The sequence below is a fragment of the Epinephelus fuscoguttatus genome, linkage group LG10 (genome assembly GCF_011397635.1).
Source record: "Epinephelus fuscoguttatus linkage group LG10, E.fuscoguttatus.final_Chr_v1".
NCBI lineage: Eukaryota > Metazoa > Chordata > Actinopteri > Perciformes > Serranidae > Epinephelus > Epinephelus fuscoguttatus.
This window is the reverse complement of record NC_064761.1, coordinates 27,196,860-27,209,999: the sequence shown is the minus strand read 5'-3', so window position 1 is coordinate 27,209,999 and position 13,140 is coordinate 27,196,860. Positions and strand designations below refer to the sequence as shown.

The window sequence follows — 13,140 nt, the reverse complement described above, 5'->3', positions numbered from 1 at the left end:
ACCACACAGTGCTCTCACCGCACTGACAGCAGGCCAAGATATCTCCTCCTAAAAGTCTAAATGTTGAGTGTTTTTCTGCTGATTCCATTAGAACTGTGAATCCACGTTAACAATCTCAAAATGCAGAAAAATTGAAGCCTGTAACTCCTGAATTGATTGACTGCAGGGCTGCAGTGACTGCTGTGGACACCACTGTCACGTTTAGTAGCAATGTGGGAGTTACATGGCATCAAAAGGACATTACATCTTATGATTACACACACATTTTACACGTGTTCTTCTTGAGGTTTCTACCATTTTTTTTCCCCGATGAAGGGTTTTTGTGGGGAGGGTGTCATTTGCTGTACAGATCCTAAAATGCCCTGAGCGATATTGTGATTTGTAATATTGGACTACAGTATATAATAAAATTGACTTGACATGTTTTGAAATGTTTTTAAGGCTTATATTTATTAGTTTAAAAACCTTAAAACGTGACTAAAAGATAATGTGCAGAGATAAAAAAATTTGGAGCTTTGTAATTTTTTTTTAGATACACAGAAAACTATGTAAAGAAATCCTAACTAAGGTCCTTTTGATACAAAGATAATTACTAAGGATATTACCATTTACCAGAGGTGTAGACTTGAGTCACATGACAGACTTGGGTCATAAATGACTCTAGATTTGACAAAATCAAAAAAGACTTGCAACATAACCTGGAAATTAACACCAATGACTCATGACTTTACTTGGACTTGAGACATTTGACTTGGAAATACTTGATACCTTTCCCCAAGCACAGAGATAAAAAAGTATATTAAATAAAATTTGTGCCATGAATGAATTGTTTTCCTCTTACTTCCTGAATCAACTAACGTTAACATTATTCTTTGAATTCAGACATAAAACATGCAACAACATACAAGTATCATTTTGAAGGTAGACAATTTTGGGAAGAGAAAATTATAAACAACATGAGATGAGCTTAACCCCCTGAGACACAAACTTTTGTTTGGAACGTTTTTAACTTTTTCAAGCTATTTAGGATCACTAGGACCGCGTGAGTATAAAAAACTAAACATTGCCAATGATATTTAAGTCCCAATGTCTTCAAACCAGTACTTTCTAATTAACTGTGTCTAAGCCTGTTGCTGTTGCTAAAATTGGTCAAATTTGTTGCCATATCAAACTACAAGCATTATTAATCATAAATCAACAAGTTGCAACCATAAGATGTGATCAGGTTTTTGACTTTCTCCACTTTTGTCCACTTTTGTCCACTCTTGCTGCAAACTGACTTGGTAGAGATGGCTGCCATTTTGTTTTTACATGGATTAGTGTGCTGTGCTTTTATTGCCACTAAATGGCACAAAAAGTGTCCACGAACAAGGACAATGGGTTTAAGTTAATCGGAAAGATTTATAAGGTCAAGTAAAATGTGATGTCCTCATATGGGGACACGGGGTCTCAGGAGGTTAACACAACAAGCAAGGAACATACAAAATTAATTCTGTTTTGGTGCTAGTTAATATCATTATGTTTGGTGGGGAACACTTGATGACTTGTCTTGAAACTCAGAGTTCAGGACTTTGGACCTGCTTTTTCCTTGTTAGTCTTGACCTGGAATTTGACTAGGGACTTACCTCTCTTGGCCCGGGACTGGACTGGGGACTTTGACTTGCAAAACAATGACTTGGTTCCACCTCTGCTGATGCTTTTAACAGGTTGTTTGCATAACAAAAATGTAGTCAGAGAGCCTTTAGCCAAGAATATCACAATATAAGAAAATTGCTTCTTCAATGACATACTGATTTTGACTTCAGTAATTTTCTAAGTAAAGTGGAAACTAAATTAAGGTATATTTTAAAGGTATTGTTTGTTAATGTATTTGTTAAACTCTTTGTGGAGGTCAAGAATGAAATGCTAATTCAACTTTTTTGAAATGTTCATTTAAGTTGCTTACAAAAATACGTTGCTCATGTTCACCGGTATTTATCGGTTATTTTATTTTTAATTTTTGTCAATTTTTTACACAAATATTTTATTTTTTATGTTCGAGATAAAGTATATGTAATTCAAATCAATGAAAGTTTACGATCAGCTAATATTTTTTATTTATCGATATTTAATATTATTAATATTTAATGCTATTTCCTGTACGAGGGCCGTGAAGGGGCAAAAGACTGAACTTCTTGTCCTCGCGCATCACTGTAATACGGCCGTTATCAACGTTTCATCTTCAACCATCAGAAGTTAACGAGCGAAATGAGTGATGGTGGAGAGGGTGTGTGACTCTGTTGTGAGAGGTGGTTTTTTAAATGACTAGGATCTCCTCAGGGGGAGGACCCATGAAGGCTGCTGACCGGGAAAAGAGGGGGAGAAAAAGTTGTGTTAAGTTTTGTGACACGGAGGTGAAAACTTGCGTTCACACCGACGGTTAGCAGCAGCTCGGACGGGGAAGATGGCGCGGCGCTACGGCCGTGCCACGTCTCGATTTATCGGAGAAATAGAAGTATATCCCTCAAAGGTAGCAGCATCTGCGGTTTTGTTATGTTTTTGTCTCGTTTTCCCTCCTGCCGCGGAGGCTGGACTGTACACCGCTACTGACCAAGTCATCGTGTTAAGTCCGGAAAATGTGGAGTGGGTTTTGGTGAACTCCTCAGCAGCTATACTGGCAGAGTTTTATGCTTCATGGTGCGGACACTGCATCGCCTTTTCTCCGGTGTACAAAAGTCTGGCGAGAGACATCAGAGGTTGGTACGGAGCTGCTGCTGCAAGTCACGTAGCTGCAGCTGCTTATAATGGCAATTAATTCTGAGTATTAGTCCAGTGTAATCATTCATAATCATGATTGTTTGTAAACATTGTTCAGAGCTTGTTGTGCTCACATGACAAGCCAGCAAAAAGTCCCACAATTAAACACTTAGCACTAACAGTCATTTGTCTCTAGCTTTAATACCGCCTTGTTTAAACATTTTGTATCATCTGCATGGAGACAGTGAGTACACCAAGCTGTTTCTGTCTGTTAATTAGAGCATGTGATCTAATGAAAGCCTTTTTATTCTGGCTCTCCATCACATCCTCCAACTGTCTCTGTAGCTCTGCAACTCATGAGCCAAGAGAAATATCACACAGCCATGAGAATAAATATAATTAGGATGATAGCAGAGGGCAAAGTTTCTGATGATGGCAAGAGGCCTGACACAGTCATGGGGTATTTCAGTCCTGTGTTTGACTCCCACACACAGTCAACAATGGCAACTGATGTCTTGGCATGCTATCAAATGCCTTGCTTTGGAGTTAAGGGGGTCATCCACCTGATATTTATGAGAATACAAGAGAAATTAGGATTGCATGCATCATTGGCATCATGACAACCTTCAAACTGTGGATCGGCCTCAAAATACTTGTTTATAATATGTAAAATGATCAGTACTTAGGCCCACCAGTTAGGCTACCCCACATGTGATGAGCTCATTGTCTTTCACAAATTAATAATAAGTTTTTCTTGACAATATGAACTCCTTGTATGTTGATCTACCAAAGTGCATATTGGCACGCATGGCACAAGGACAACACACAGGACCCAGTTCAGTGTCAGCAGCCTGCACCAGGTGCAGTCGACAGTACTCTGAATATCTCTTACTGTAGCTCCATTTGATGTCTGTTCTTCAGAGTGGAAGCCAGCTGTGGACCTGGCAGCAATCGACTGTGCCGCAGAGGAGAACAGGAGGGTCTGCACCAGCTTCAAAATCAGGGCTTATCCCACGATAAAGGTATTATACAGTATGTACACTGTTTATACAAGCTCCATATACTGTGCTCTCAGCTCTTTCGTGATGTCTGCTGTGTGAACATTCACTTAGTTATATTATGTGAAGTTGATGACCAGGGACAGATGTGATTAGGAGAAGGTAAACATTTTGCTCCACTATGTCTACTGTTGCCAACTTTAGGGACTTTTAAAGAAAGTATTGGAGCCAACCTTAAAGGCGCAGTGTGTAGGATTTAGGGGAGTATATTGGCAGAAATGGAATATCATATGATAAGTATGTTTTACTTAGTGTGTAGTCACCTGAAAATAGCATTTGCTGTGTTTTCGTTATCTTCGAATGTTTCATTTATATCTACATAGGGAGCGGGTCCTTGGCCCCAGAGCCTGCCATGCTGCACCGCCATGTTTTTACAGTAGCCCACAACAGACAAACCAAACAATGGCTCTAGATCAAGCCATTCATGTTTGCGCATTGGCTACTGTTCTCAGCAGCAGCCCCTCTGTGACAAGAGTGTCCAGAAAACTGCTTTATTCAGTGTTTTTAATCAGCTGCTCCATTTGTTTTGGAGAGGAACAGACCCCTGCGGAAAATTTGACTCCCATTGAAAACCTTCTGAACAATAAATATTAAAGGAATCTTACGCTTAGCACAGGGGAGGCATTTTAGTTGGTTGCAATCTGTAGTCCAACTAGATGCCACTACATCCTACCCACTGCCCCTTTAAAAATCGAGAGAAGCAGGTGCTGTCGAAGCACGACTCTAAAAAGTCCTTATTCTTTTATCTTTCTTTATTCTTTATTCCATAAATTGAATAAAATAATACTTCTGAAGCAACTCCACCATATTTCAGCAGTGCTGTGGTCTCTTATCTTACAGCAGCACACCAGACTACATTTCTAGTCCCCTCACTTCCATGCCACTCCAGCACATTTTTCTGAAGTGACAATAAAACCAGGAATGTTCACAGTTTTGCTCGAACATGGTTGGGAGCTCCTTTGTTTAACACTTATACTGTATGTTTAATTTATATTAGCATGTGGTGTATAATGTACATAAGCATGTGTGGAAACAAAAGACTCATTTGCAGGCAAATTACAAAGGTATTTGATGAACCAGTGTCAATTCAAGAGTTTAACTTTTCATTCCTAAGTGAAAAGGCTCTATCTATCCTATCTGTTCCTGTGTTTTTGTTGTTAACACGATCATTTCTTTTGTGGTTCTGTGCTTAAGAATGGGCTAAAATCCTGTCTGAACACTGAGAGATCAGATTCTTCATACAGGAAATGTCTTGAAGCTGGCATTGCAAACAAAAGCTTCTTCATATTTAAATAAATTTAATTTAGGATGTTTAATGCTAGTTTTTCTGTGTCACTCCACTATAGTGCCCGTAACTTCTACGCAATGTTAGGATTTCTTCATCAGCGTAGTTTTGTTGAGTTAATACCATTGTCTGGCATAAATTTTAATGTAAATAGCAGCATTGGAACTATGTTTGATGAAAAAAATGAATGTCTTGAATACTCGTTTCCCCCATTTGTGTGTCAAAAAGGATTTGCAAATCATTGCTTTCTGTATTTATTTATGTTTCACACAGTGTCCCACCTTTTTTGGAATCAGGATCATAAATAAACACTAAAATTAAAAAAAAAAGTGAAATTATTATCTACTTACAAGTTAGTAGTCAGTCACCAAGGGACTTTTCTACTTTTATCTTTAGTAGTTATCAGTCTGTAAGAGGGTTTTTTCTTTTATCACTGGGTTAGATACTGTTGATGCAAAAATCTATTCACCAGCAGTGTCAACTTTTGCACAATCTGCAGAAACACTCCAGTGTCAAACATCTGCATTTGTATTTGTAGCCTATCTGATTAGTCAGCAGTAGTGTGTGTGTCACACTCTCTCCTCTCTGTCACCCAGCGAGAGCCAATGAAACAAAGAGCTCCTTCTGTTTGAACACACAATGAAGCTTTAACATCTGCGACTCATTTTAACCAGGAGGGATTTAGGGGTCAAGGCGAGCAGAGGGGAAAGCTGTAACCCCCCCCCCACGAACCCAACATTACACAACATGGCCGTGTGAGGGCTGTCTCATCTGATCTCATTTCTCTATTTCTCTGCACTTCCTGTGTAACCCAAACCTCCTCTCTTTCACTTTGCAGTTCTTCCATGCTTATTCTGAGGCTGATTCTGCAGGACAGTCTTTTAAAGGTACCACATCTCAGACCAGTGAGAAATAAAGAAGCCATCACCTTAAATTGTCTGCAATTTTTACATGCTCAGTTATTCATTAATGAATGATAATCAACATCAGTGTATAATGTTCTCTTGATGCTCTTTGACCTCCAGTTGGCACTCATGATGTTCAGGTGCTCCGTCACAGGATCATAGACAAACTGGAAAGTCATAAGGAGCCCTGGCCCCCTGCCTGCCCTCCTCTGGAGCCCGCTAGGTAGACACATACACACAAACACACACATACCCATATTCATTGTTGGAATTTAGCTGTTAGACTGCATGATTTTCATTAGGTGACAAATGCCAGTGGTTAATCTGTCAGTCAATCACTGTTTATCTATATGTCTGCTCCACTGATGACGTGCACTATGGATTATTTTTTTGATTAAGAAAATATGCACAACTATATTTTAATAAGTGAGTTTCGTTTTTGCAGTGTAGTCCATTAGGATGTCATGAGTAATAATAATAATAATAATATTTTTTAAACCTATAGTGACAGTAAGGACTAAATGTAACTAAGTTGATAGTATTTTTCCCCCCTACCTCTGCCTGCTACGATAATTACGTTATCAACTTGCCTAAGGTCATATTCAAATATCGTACAATATTACCCTTGTGTTTACATGCGTGTTTGTTTGTATAAAAATGCCACCAGCATTTTAGCCAACATGATGCCAGAATAAACATCAGGATATTCCCCGAACATTATAAGGCTTGGATGCAGCACCTAAACGTTTTTTTCCACAGCACCTGAGCTGACGGAACAGAAAAAAATCTATGCTGAGACAAGTTGTATTATCATTTCTGGACAAATTAAAAGTTCATTGCTCTTACAGGGTGTACTTGCATTGTTATGCTTCTATATTATCATTATATCATTATATAGTCTTAAGATGACAATAGTATTGCTTATCACAATTATTTCTGAGACAATATATCATCCACCAAAGGCAGTTATCGTGACAGGCCTACACCCATATGTCACACTATTGAACATTGTGCTGAGCTGCAGCCTTCTTGTTGTCCTGTAATCCCACAGTTTTTTTAATTGTTGCTCCATGTGTAGCTACAATGTTTCTTCTGTTGGTTGCAGTCTTGTGCTTTTGTTGCTGTAGAAACACACATTCCCATCATATTGCATCATTTCATCTGATCTAATCATTAGCTGCTGCACTGTTATTTGTTAGTGTGAGTATGAGGGATCAGAATGTTTCCACTACGATGAGTCTTAACTACTAGGACACTCTGCTCTGCCCACATACTGTCATGTATATATTTGGAAACAGGCACCATACAGACAGTTTATTATCATAGTGTTACAGGAAAAGGAAGCAGGAAGTCAAAGTTTATTCTTTTTTTCTTTTTTTTTTAAAGCAAAAGTAGCGTTGCTCCGGTCAGAATTATGAAGTTCTCTCTTCTCCTTTTGTACTTGTTTTCTTGTTTTTTTAAGAAAATAGGTGCGTTTCAACCATCATGCTTTCTTGCTTTGCAACTTTTGTCAACCAAAAGAACATTCTTAAGTGGAAATAACACTTGAAATCAGATATCAGACAGCAGTTTTAGTGTTAATGATTTTGGGTGTGGGTGCTCTTCAGATAAAAATAGTCTTGTTTGGGGGGAAAAGGAGATAAAGGCAATTCACATATCAGTAAAAAATAGCCTATTCAAATGACCTGAAGTCTCAGTTTGATTTCAGATTGTCCCTTTGTTTCTTTCTAAATAAAATATTGCACATATTTTGTTTCTTCCTTTATTTTACAAGACAAGCAGCTGATCCCTTTAAGATTTAGTGATGATGTTTGGCATTTGTCACGGCTTAGCATAACTCATACCTGTCTCATTGGTTTTGTCTGCTGTTTTTTGTCTCTCTCCAGCCAAGCAGAGATCGACAGCTTTTTTGAGACCAACAATGTTCAACTCCTTGCTCTGATCTTCGAGGACGCTAAATCCTACATCGGCCGAGAGGTAAAGGCTCATAGTTTCATCAGCCTGAAGAAGATTTGTGTTTCTTTGTCCTATAGTATATTATTTCTTGTGGAGCTGCAGAAGAGATGAGCTTTTAGAAATACTGAATATGGTTTCTCTACAACTACTGTATGTACCACCACTTAACTAACAAAACTCTCTTATGGCTGGCTTTACAGCTTCAGCCAGAAAGAGAACATTTGTTGTTAGAATAATCTGTTGTAATGTTTGAACTGAAATTATATCACAGGCATACATGATATAAGCTAAGTTATACTGTATAAAATTACTTTTTTTTGTAAATCTGTGTGTGTGTGTGTGTGTGTGTGTGTGTGTGTGTGTGTGTGTGTGTGTGTGTGTGTGTGTGCTGTGTTCCTCAGGTAACCTTGGACCTGTTACAGTTTGAAAACATCGCAGTACGGAGAGTCCTGAGCACTGAGGAGGGTCTGGTAACCAAACTGGGAGTGACTGAGTTTCCCTCCTGCTACCTTTACTCTCCTGGAGGTAACTTCACCAGACTTAAAGTGTGAGTATCTGTGAAGTCTTTAACATCCATTACATTAGACAGTGCTGTGAAATTAAAGTATTATCATCCTGACAATGTTTGGCAGCTTGTAGATTAAAGGACCAGTGTGTAGGATTGAGGGACATCTATAAGCAGAAATGGAATATGATATTCAGAATTATGTTTTTACCTTAGAACAAGCCCTTCATATTTACATAGGGAGCAGACCTATTCCACTGAGCCTGGCTTGTTGCACCACCATGTTTTTACAGTAGCCCAGAATGAACAAACCAAACACGGGCTGCAGTCTTTTTTCCCTTCAAAAGGTTTCTAACTGGGTGAAATGACCAGAAAATATCTAAGTGGCAGCCATCATAAGAGCTGCTCAAATTCAATAAATGCTAAGAAAAGGTGCTTTAGTGCTTTCTTTGTTATCTCCATTATAAAAGGAAGGGAGATAATGCTGTCTCTGTGGCAACAACATTTAAAATCACCCCTGGTAATAGCACCCGTTTCCACATAGTTATGTAGCCCTGTGTGAGTACAGTTGCATTCTCTTAGCACCACAGTTGTACTTCACATCCCTCCCTGACCTCATGATGATTTCCACTTTGTGTGACTGTACATAACCTAAAAGCCACAGTAGGTTCTACTCCATGCTTGGAAATGGATGGGTGAGGGAAGGGGTATTCACTTGCAATCTGTAATATCAACGCTAGGTGTCACTAAATCCTACACGCTGGTCCTTCAAGAAAATCTAAGAAAATATGTGCAAAGATATGCAAAGCTTGAGATTTTGTATTCGTTTCAAATAGACATAATGTAGTTTAGGGATTTATGATGATGATAATAATAATTATAGTTTTCTGCGTTTGCATTATAGATGTATACCTAATAGTAATATGACTAAATAGGGATCTTTTAGTTCATGGAAGCACCAGTTGATAAGCGTAATAGTTGTCTTTCTGAGACAAATGACAAGGACTGGATAGTAAGCATGAGGATTATTTCTCAAACAGATCACTACAGTGTTAGGTCACCCAGACGTGGAGGGCAGACTACATTATATTAAAAAGATATGGGACACTTCGCCTCTCTCCACCATAACCTAAACATCTGTCACCATAGATATGCCTTACTTGTTCAGCCTTTTATTTGCATCACACACTTCAGAACAGATGGTGTGTTCTTCTTTTATTGAGTCACTGAAAGTGACTAAACCCACATTATTTCCTGTCGCCTCCTGCTTTTGGCGACACCACTTGACTAAATGATGCCAGCCAAATTTTGGTCTGACCGCACTATGAGGGTGGTAGAGGTTACACCCTCATCATTGTCTTTGGTTTATGAGGTTCAGTGAGCTCGTAAATTTGGCACACACCTGAGCAGAAGTGTAATTAGCCAGAATAAGTGAAAACACCTGTGTGGGTGTGCAGGGCAGAGCTTCAATCTGCACACTATTTACCCTCTCCTCTGTTGTTGCACTAAAAATGAGCTGTACAGGAGAATGAAGTACTGGAGGGACTCCCTGTTTGAAGGTTTTATTATTTACATCCTGTCCTTACTGCCTGCTTTGGCACAGCCCTAAAAATGACAAACCCACTTTGTAAATATTCAGATAGACGACGCAGATTGTGGTTGAACCAAGCTGTAATAGTAACCATGGCTACACAGGAACAAGCACCACCTGCTACAGGATGTCTCAGCTTCACTTGAGAATATACAGAATTGCTAATCGTTAACTGTGATGCACAGGACAGTACACTGGTACAATATGAAAAACACTGTTGTTGCTATAAGATTTTTAAAAAAAAAACAATCCAGTCCATGTCCATGGTATAGGCTGGCAGTCTAAAAAGCATCCGGGGTACTCTGATTATAAGTAAAAATCCTTTATTAATGATGATCCATTATGATATTAATGATTAATAAAGGATTTTTACTTACAATCAGAGTGCCCCGGATGCTTTTCAGACTGCCAACCTATACCATGAGCCTCTACATTAAGCAAGCTGGACAGTCATTGCTTTTATTCTTAATGAACTACTCGCCCTATCTTTAAAGACCACCTTATATTTTTACTATCACCAACACCTAGTTTCTTGACCCAGTGCAGCATTCTCTGTTATTTGTCCAGCCAGAATTGATTGTTGTCTGAAGTGATCAAAAGGGCAACAGGCTGCATTTACAAAAGAGTTGTTCAGATACCAATTCCAGTGTCATAAATGCCTCTGATACTGGCTAAAATGCTGGGTTGAGTGTCAGCAACAAGTCTATGCACTGATCTGATACCATGTAATTTATGGATAAACTTTAAAGTAGTTTAACAGCCAGATAAAATGGCAGTATTCAGTCGGTACTGGATAACAGCTGATATGCAAGGTCAGGAATCAGAATCGCTATTGAGAAGGGAAACTGGTATCAGAACATCTCTAATGTACAAATTCTACACAAAGTTCTACCTGCTAGATTTTCAACGTTATTACTAACCTGAAGAAAGGACAACACCTGATGTAAGTTTAAGAGTTAATATTTCTCCATCCTCATCAAAACATTTAAAATAGAGATGGACATGCAGGATACATCTGCAAGCTGAATACTTGTTAAACTGTAAACTTTAGTATGTATTGAAGAACTACCGCTTTCAGAAGCAAATGGGTGGACTGACGTGAACATGAGCTGTTTTTGTGTAAAACTCATATGTTCTGTACCTGTTACATATTGATAACATCCCAAACTTTTTACAGTAATTTCCATTTTGCCTCATCTGAAATACACAAACACCAAGTTTGTTTCCCTTTGGTTCCTATTGTTCTGCACATGACAACTTTGCTTTCTGCCATAAACCTTCATCGTGTGCTCATTATCTGAACCCTATTCATGAGAATACTTTTAAACATCTGGCCTCTTAATGGGATCAGAGCATCAAAATCGCTTCCATTATTCACTATCATAAAGCGATGCTGATCATTCCTCACCCTGCAAATTCATCTGCTGTTTCTGCCTCTTTGTTTGGCTGTTTCAATAACTTGGCATGCAAAGAGGACTCTTTTTAGTTGACAAATGCAAAAAGGAAATGATTTATTGCTGATTTATTTATTCACCCTCCATCTCTCCCCTTCCAACCCCCCTCATCTCCATCACTGTACAGAGGGGAGGTTTTTTAATTTCTTGCATGAAAACAATGCCATTGCTTTTCTGGCTTCACCTGCCAAACAAGCCCCAGCCGCACACGGCGACAGATGGCCTCCCATCATCACTGAATGTCTGATTGATCCTGGGAGAGCGGAGTGTGCCTGTGTGTATGTGTGTGTGTCTGTGTGTGTACGGGGGCGTCTCACATCCGTCATGCATGTAATGTGTGCTGGTCCCAGGTGAATGCATTCCCTCCCAGCCCACCCTGATGCCTGCCTGCCCGCCGGCCCTGGGGATCGCTGGATGAATGGCTCTCCCTCCACATCTGTACACTCCCACCAGACACGCAGGTGTAATTGAGTCCTGGGCTGGTGTGAGTGAGCGTGGGCCCAGAGTATCCATCCTCCTTATTACCATCCTGTTCCAGCTTTACGATGCTCTCTCTCTCCCGCTCTCTCTCTGTGTCCCTGACAAGGGGAGAAAGCAAATGAGAGGAGGATGTGAGGGAGGGGGGAAAGAGAGAGAGAGAGAGAGAGAGAGCACATTAATGGCTGTGGTTCCAGTTGCGGGGTTATCACATGGCTAAATGATCAGCGATCTCTCTCTCTCTCAGTTCCACGCTACTCTGGCACCATCTGCTCAGTGTTTAAAATGCATTCCCGTAAGTGTGTAAAATATATGGCCACAAAAAATACAGGTCATAAAACAATTTTTATGGCTGTGGACTGCTGAAACAAAAGGTTGAAATAAAAAAAACAGCGCATTTGTTTCAGGTTTGCTGCAGGATTAGAGTCTTAACACACGGCTGTACAAACTGGGTTACATAGACACAACATGGCCAAAAGTGTGTGGGCTTTTTTGTGTTTTATTGATTTAAAATGTATTTTGCCAGGGTTTCCCTCTGAGATCAGAATTCTCCTTTACAAGAGGGACCTGGCCGAGGTAGCAGCTGTACAAAATTACAGTATATTAAAATACAACATGACGTTCACAGTAAAATAGAAGACCAGCTGTTTAACACAGTAGCCTCTCAACAAAAACAACCACATGCATCTATGACCACATTGTTCATGATGCCCTTAAAGTCATAAATGCATATAAAAGTTTCTAATTTTAGATTTTTTTTAACAGTTTTTCCATGTTCAGAGTTTATAGTAGGAGAATACAGTTTTCCCCAGATCTGTCAAAACTAACTCCCAGAGCTAAGACAGAGAACAGTACAGAAGTAAGCTGGACGTTTATCAAATGCATCTGTTCATTACTCCCGCATGTGATTGTTGAATCTTGTTTCAAAATGATGGCCTTTAACATTATGCTGTCACAGCTTCTGCTCTTGTATGGAGGCCACAGATGTTGGGCAATAAGTTCTGACTTGCAGTTGGTGTTTCAGTTCATCCCAATGGTGTTGGATGGGTCAAATTCCTCCACACCAAACCAGAAAAACATTTCTTTGTGGACCTCTCTTTGTGCATTGGGTCATTGTCTTGTTGAAACATGAAAGCTAGAGAGTGGTGTCCGCATACTTTTGTGCATACAGCT

General features: G+C 39.4%; 1 protein-coding gene across 1 annotated transcript in view; it reads left to right on the top strand.

Moving 5' to 3' along the window:
- The first annotated feature begins 2,189 nt into the window (after window positions 1-2,189).
- Window positions 2,190-13,140, top strand: part of qsox1 (quiescin Q6 sulfhydryl oxidase 1) — a 34,052-nt gene continuing 23,101 nt past the window's right edge. Inside the window, exons 1-6 of the mRNA XM_049587673.1 lie at window positions 2,190-2,735; window positions 3,658-3,758; window positions 5,918-5,966; window positions 6,105-6,207; window positions 7,871-7,961; window positions 8,342-8,487. Of these exons, the coding sequence (XP_049443630.1) occupies window positions 2,444-2,735; window positions 3,658-3,758; window positions 5,918-5,966; window positions 6,105-6,207; window positions 7,871-7,961; window positions 8,342-8,487 (782 nt within the window). The 5' untranslated portion in view covers window positions 2,190-2,443. The remainder of the gene's footprint in view (window positions 2,736-3,657; window positions 3,759-5,917; window positions 5,967-6,104; window positions 6,208-7,870; window positions 7,962-8,341; window positions 8,488-13,140) is intronic.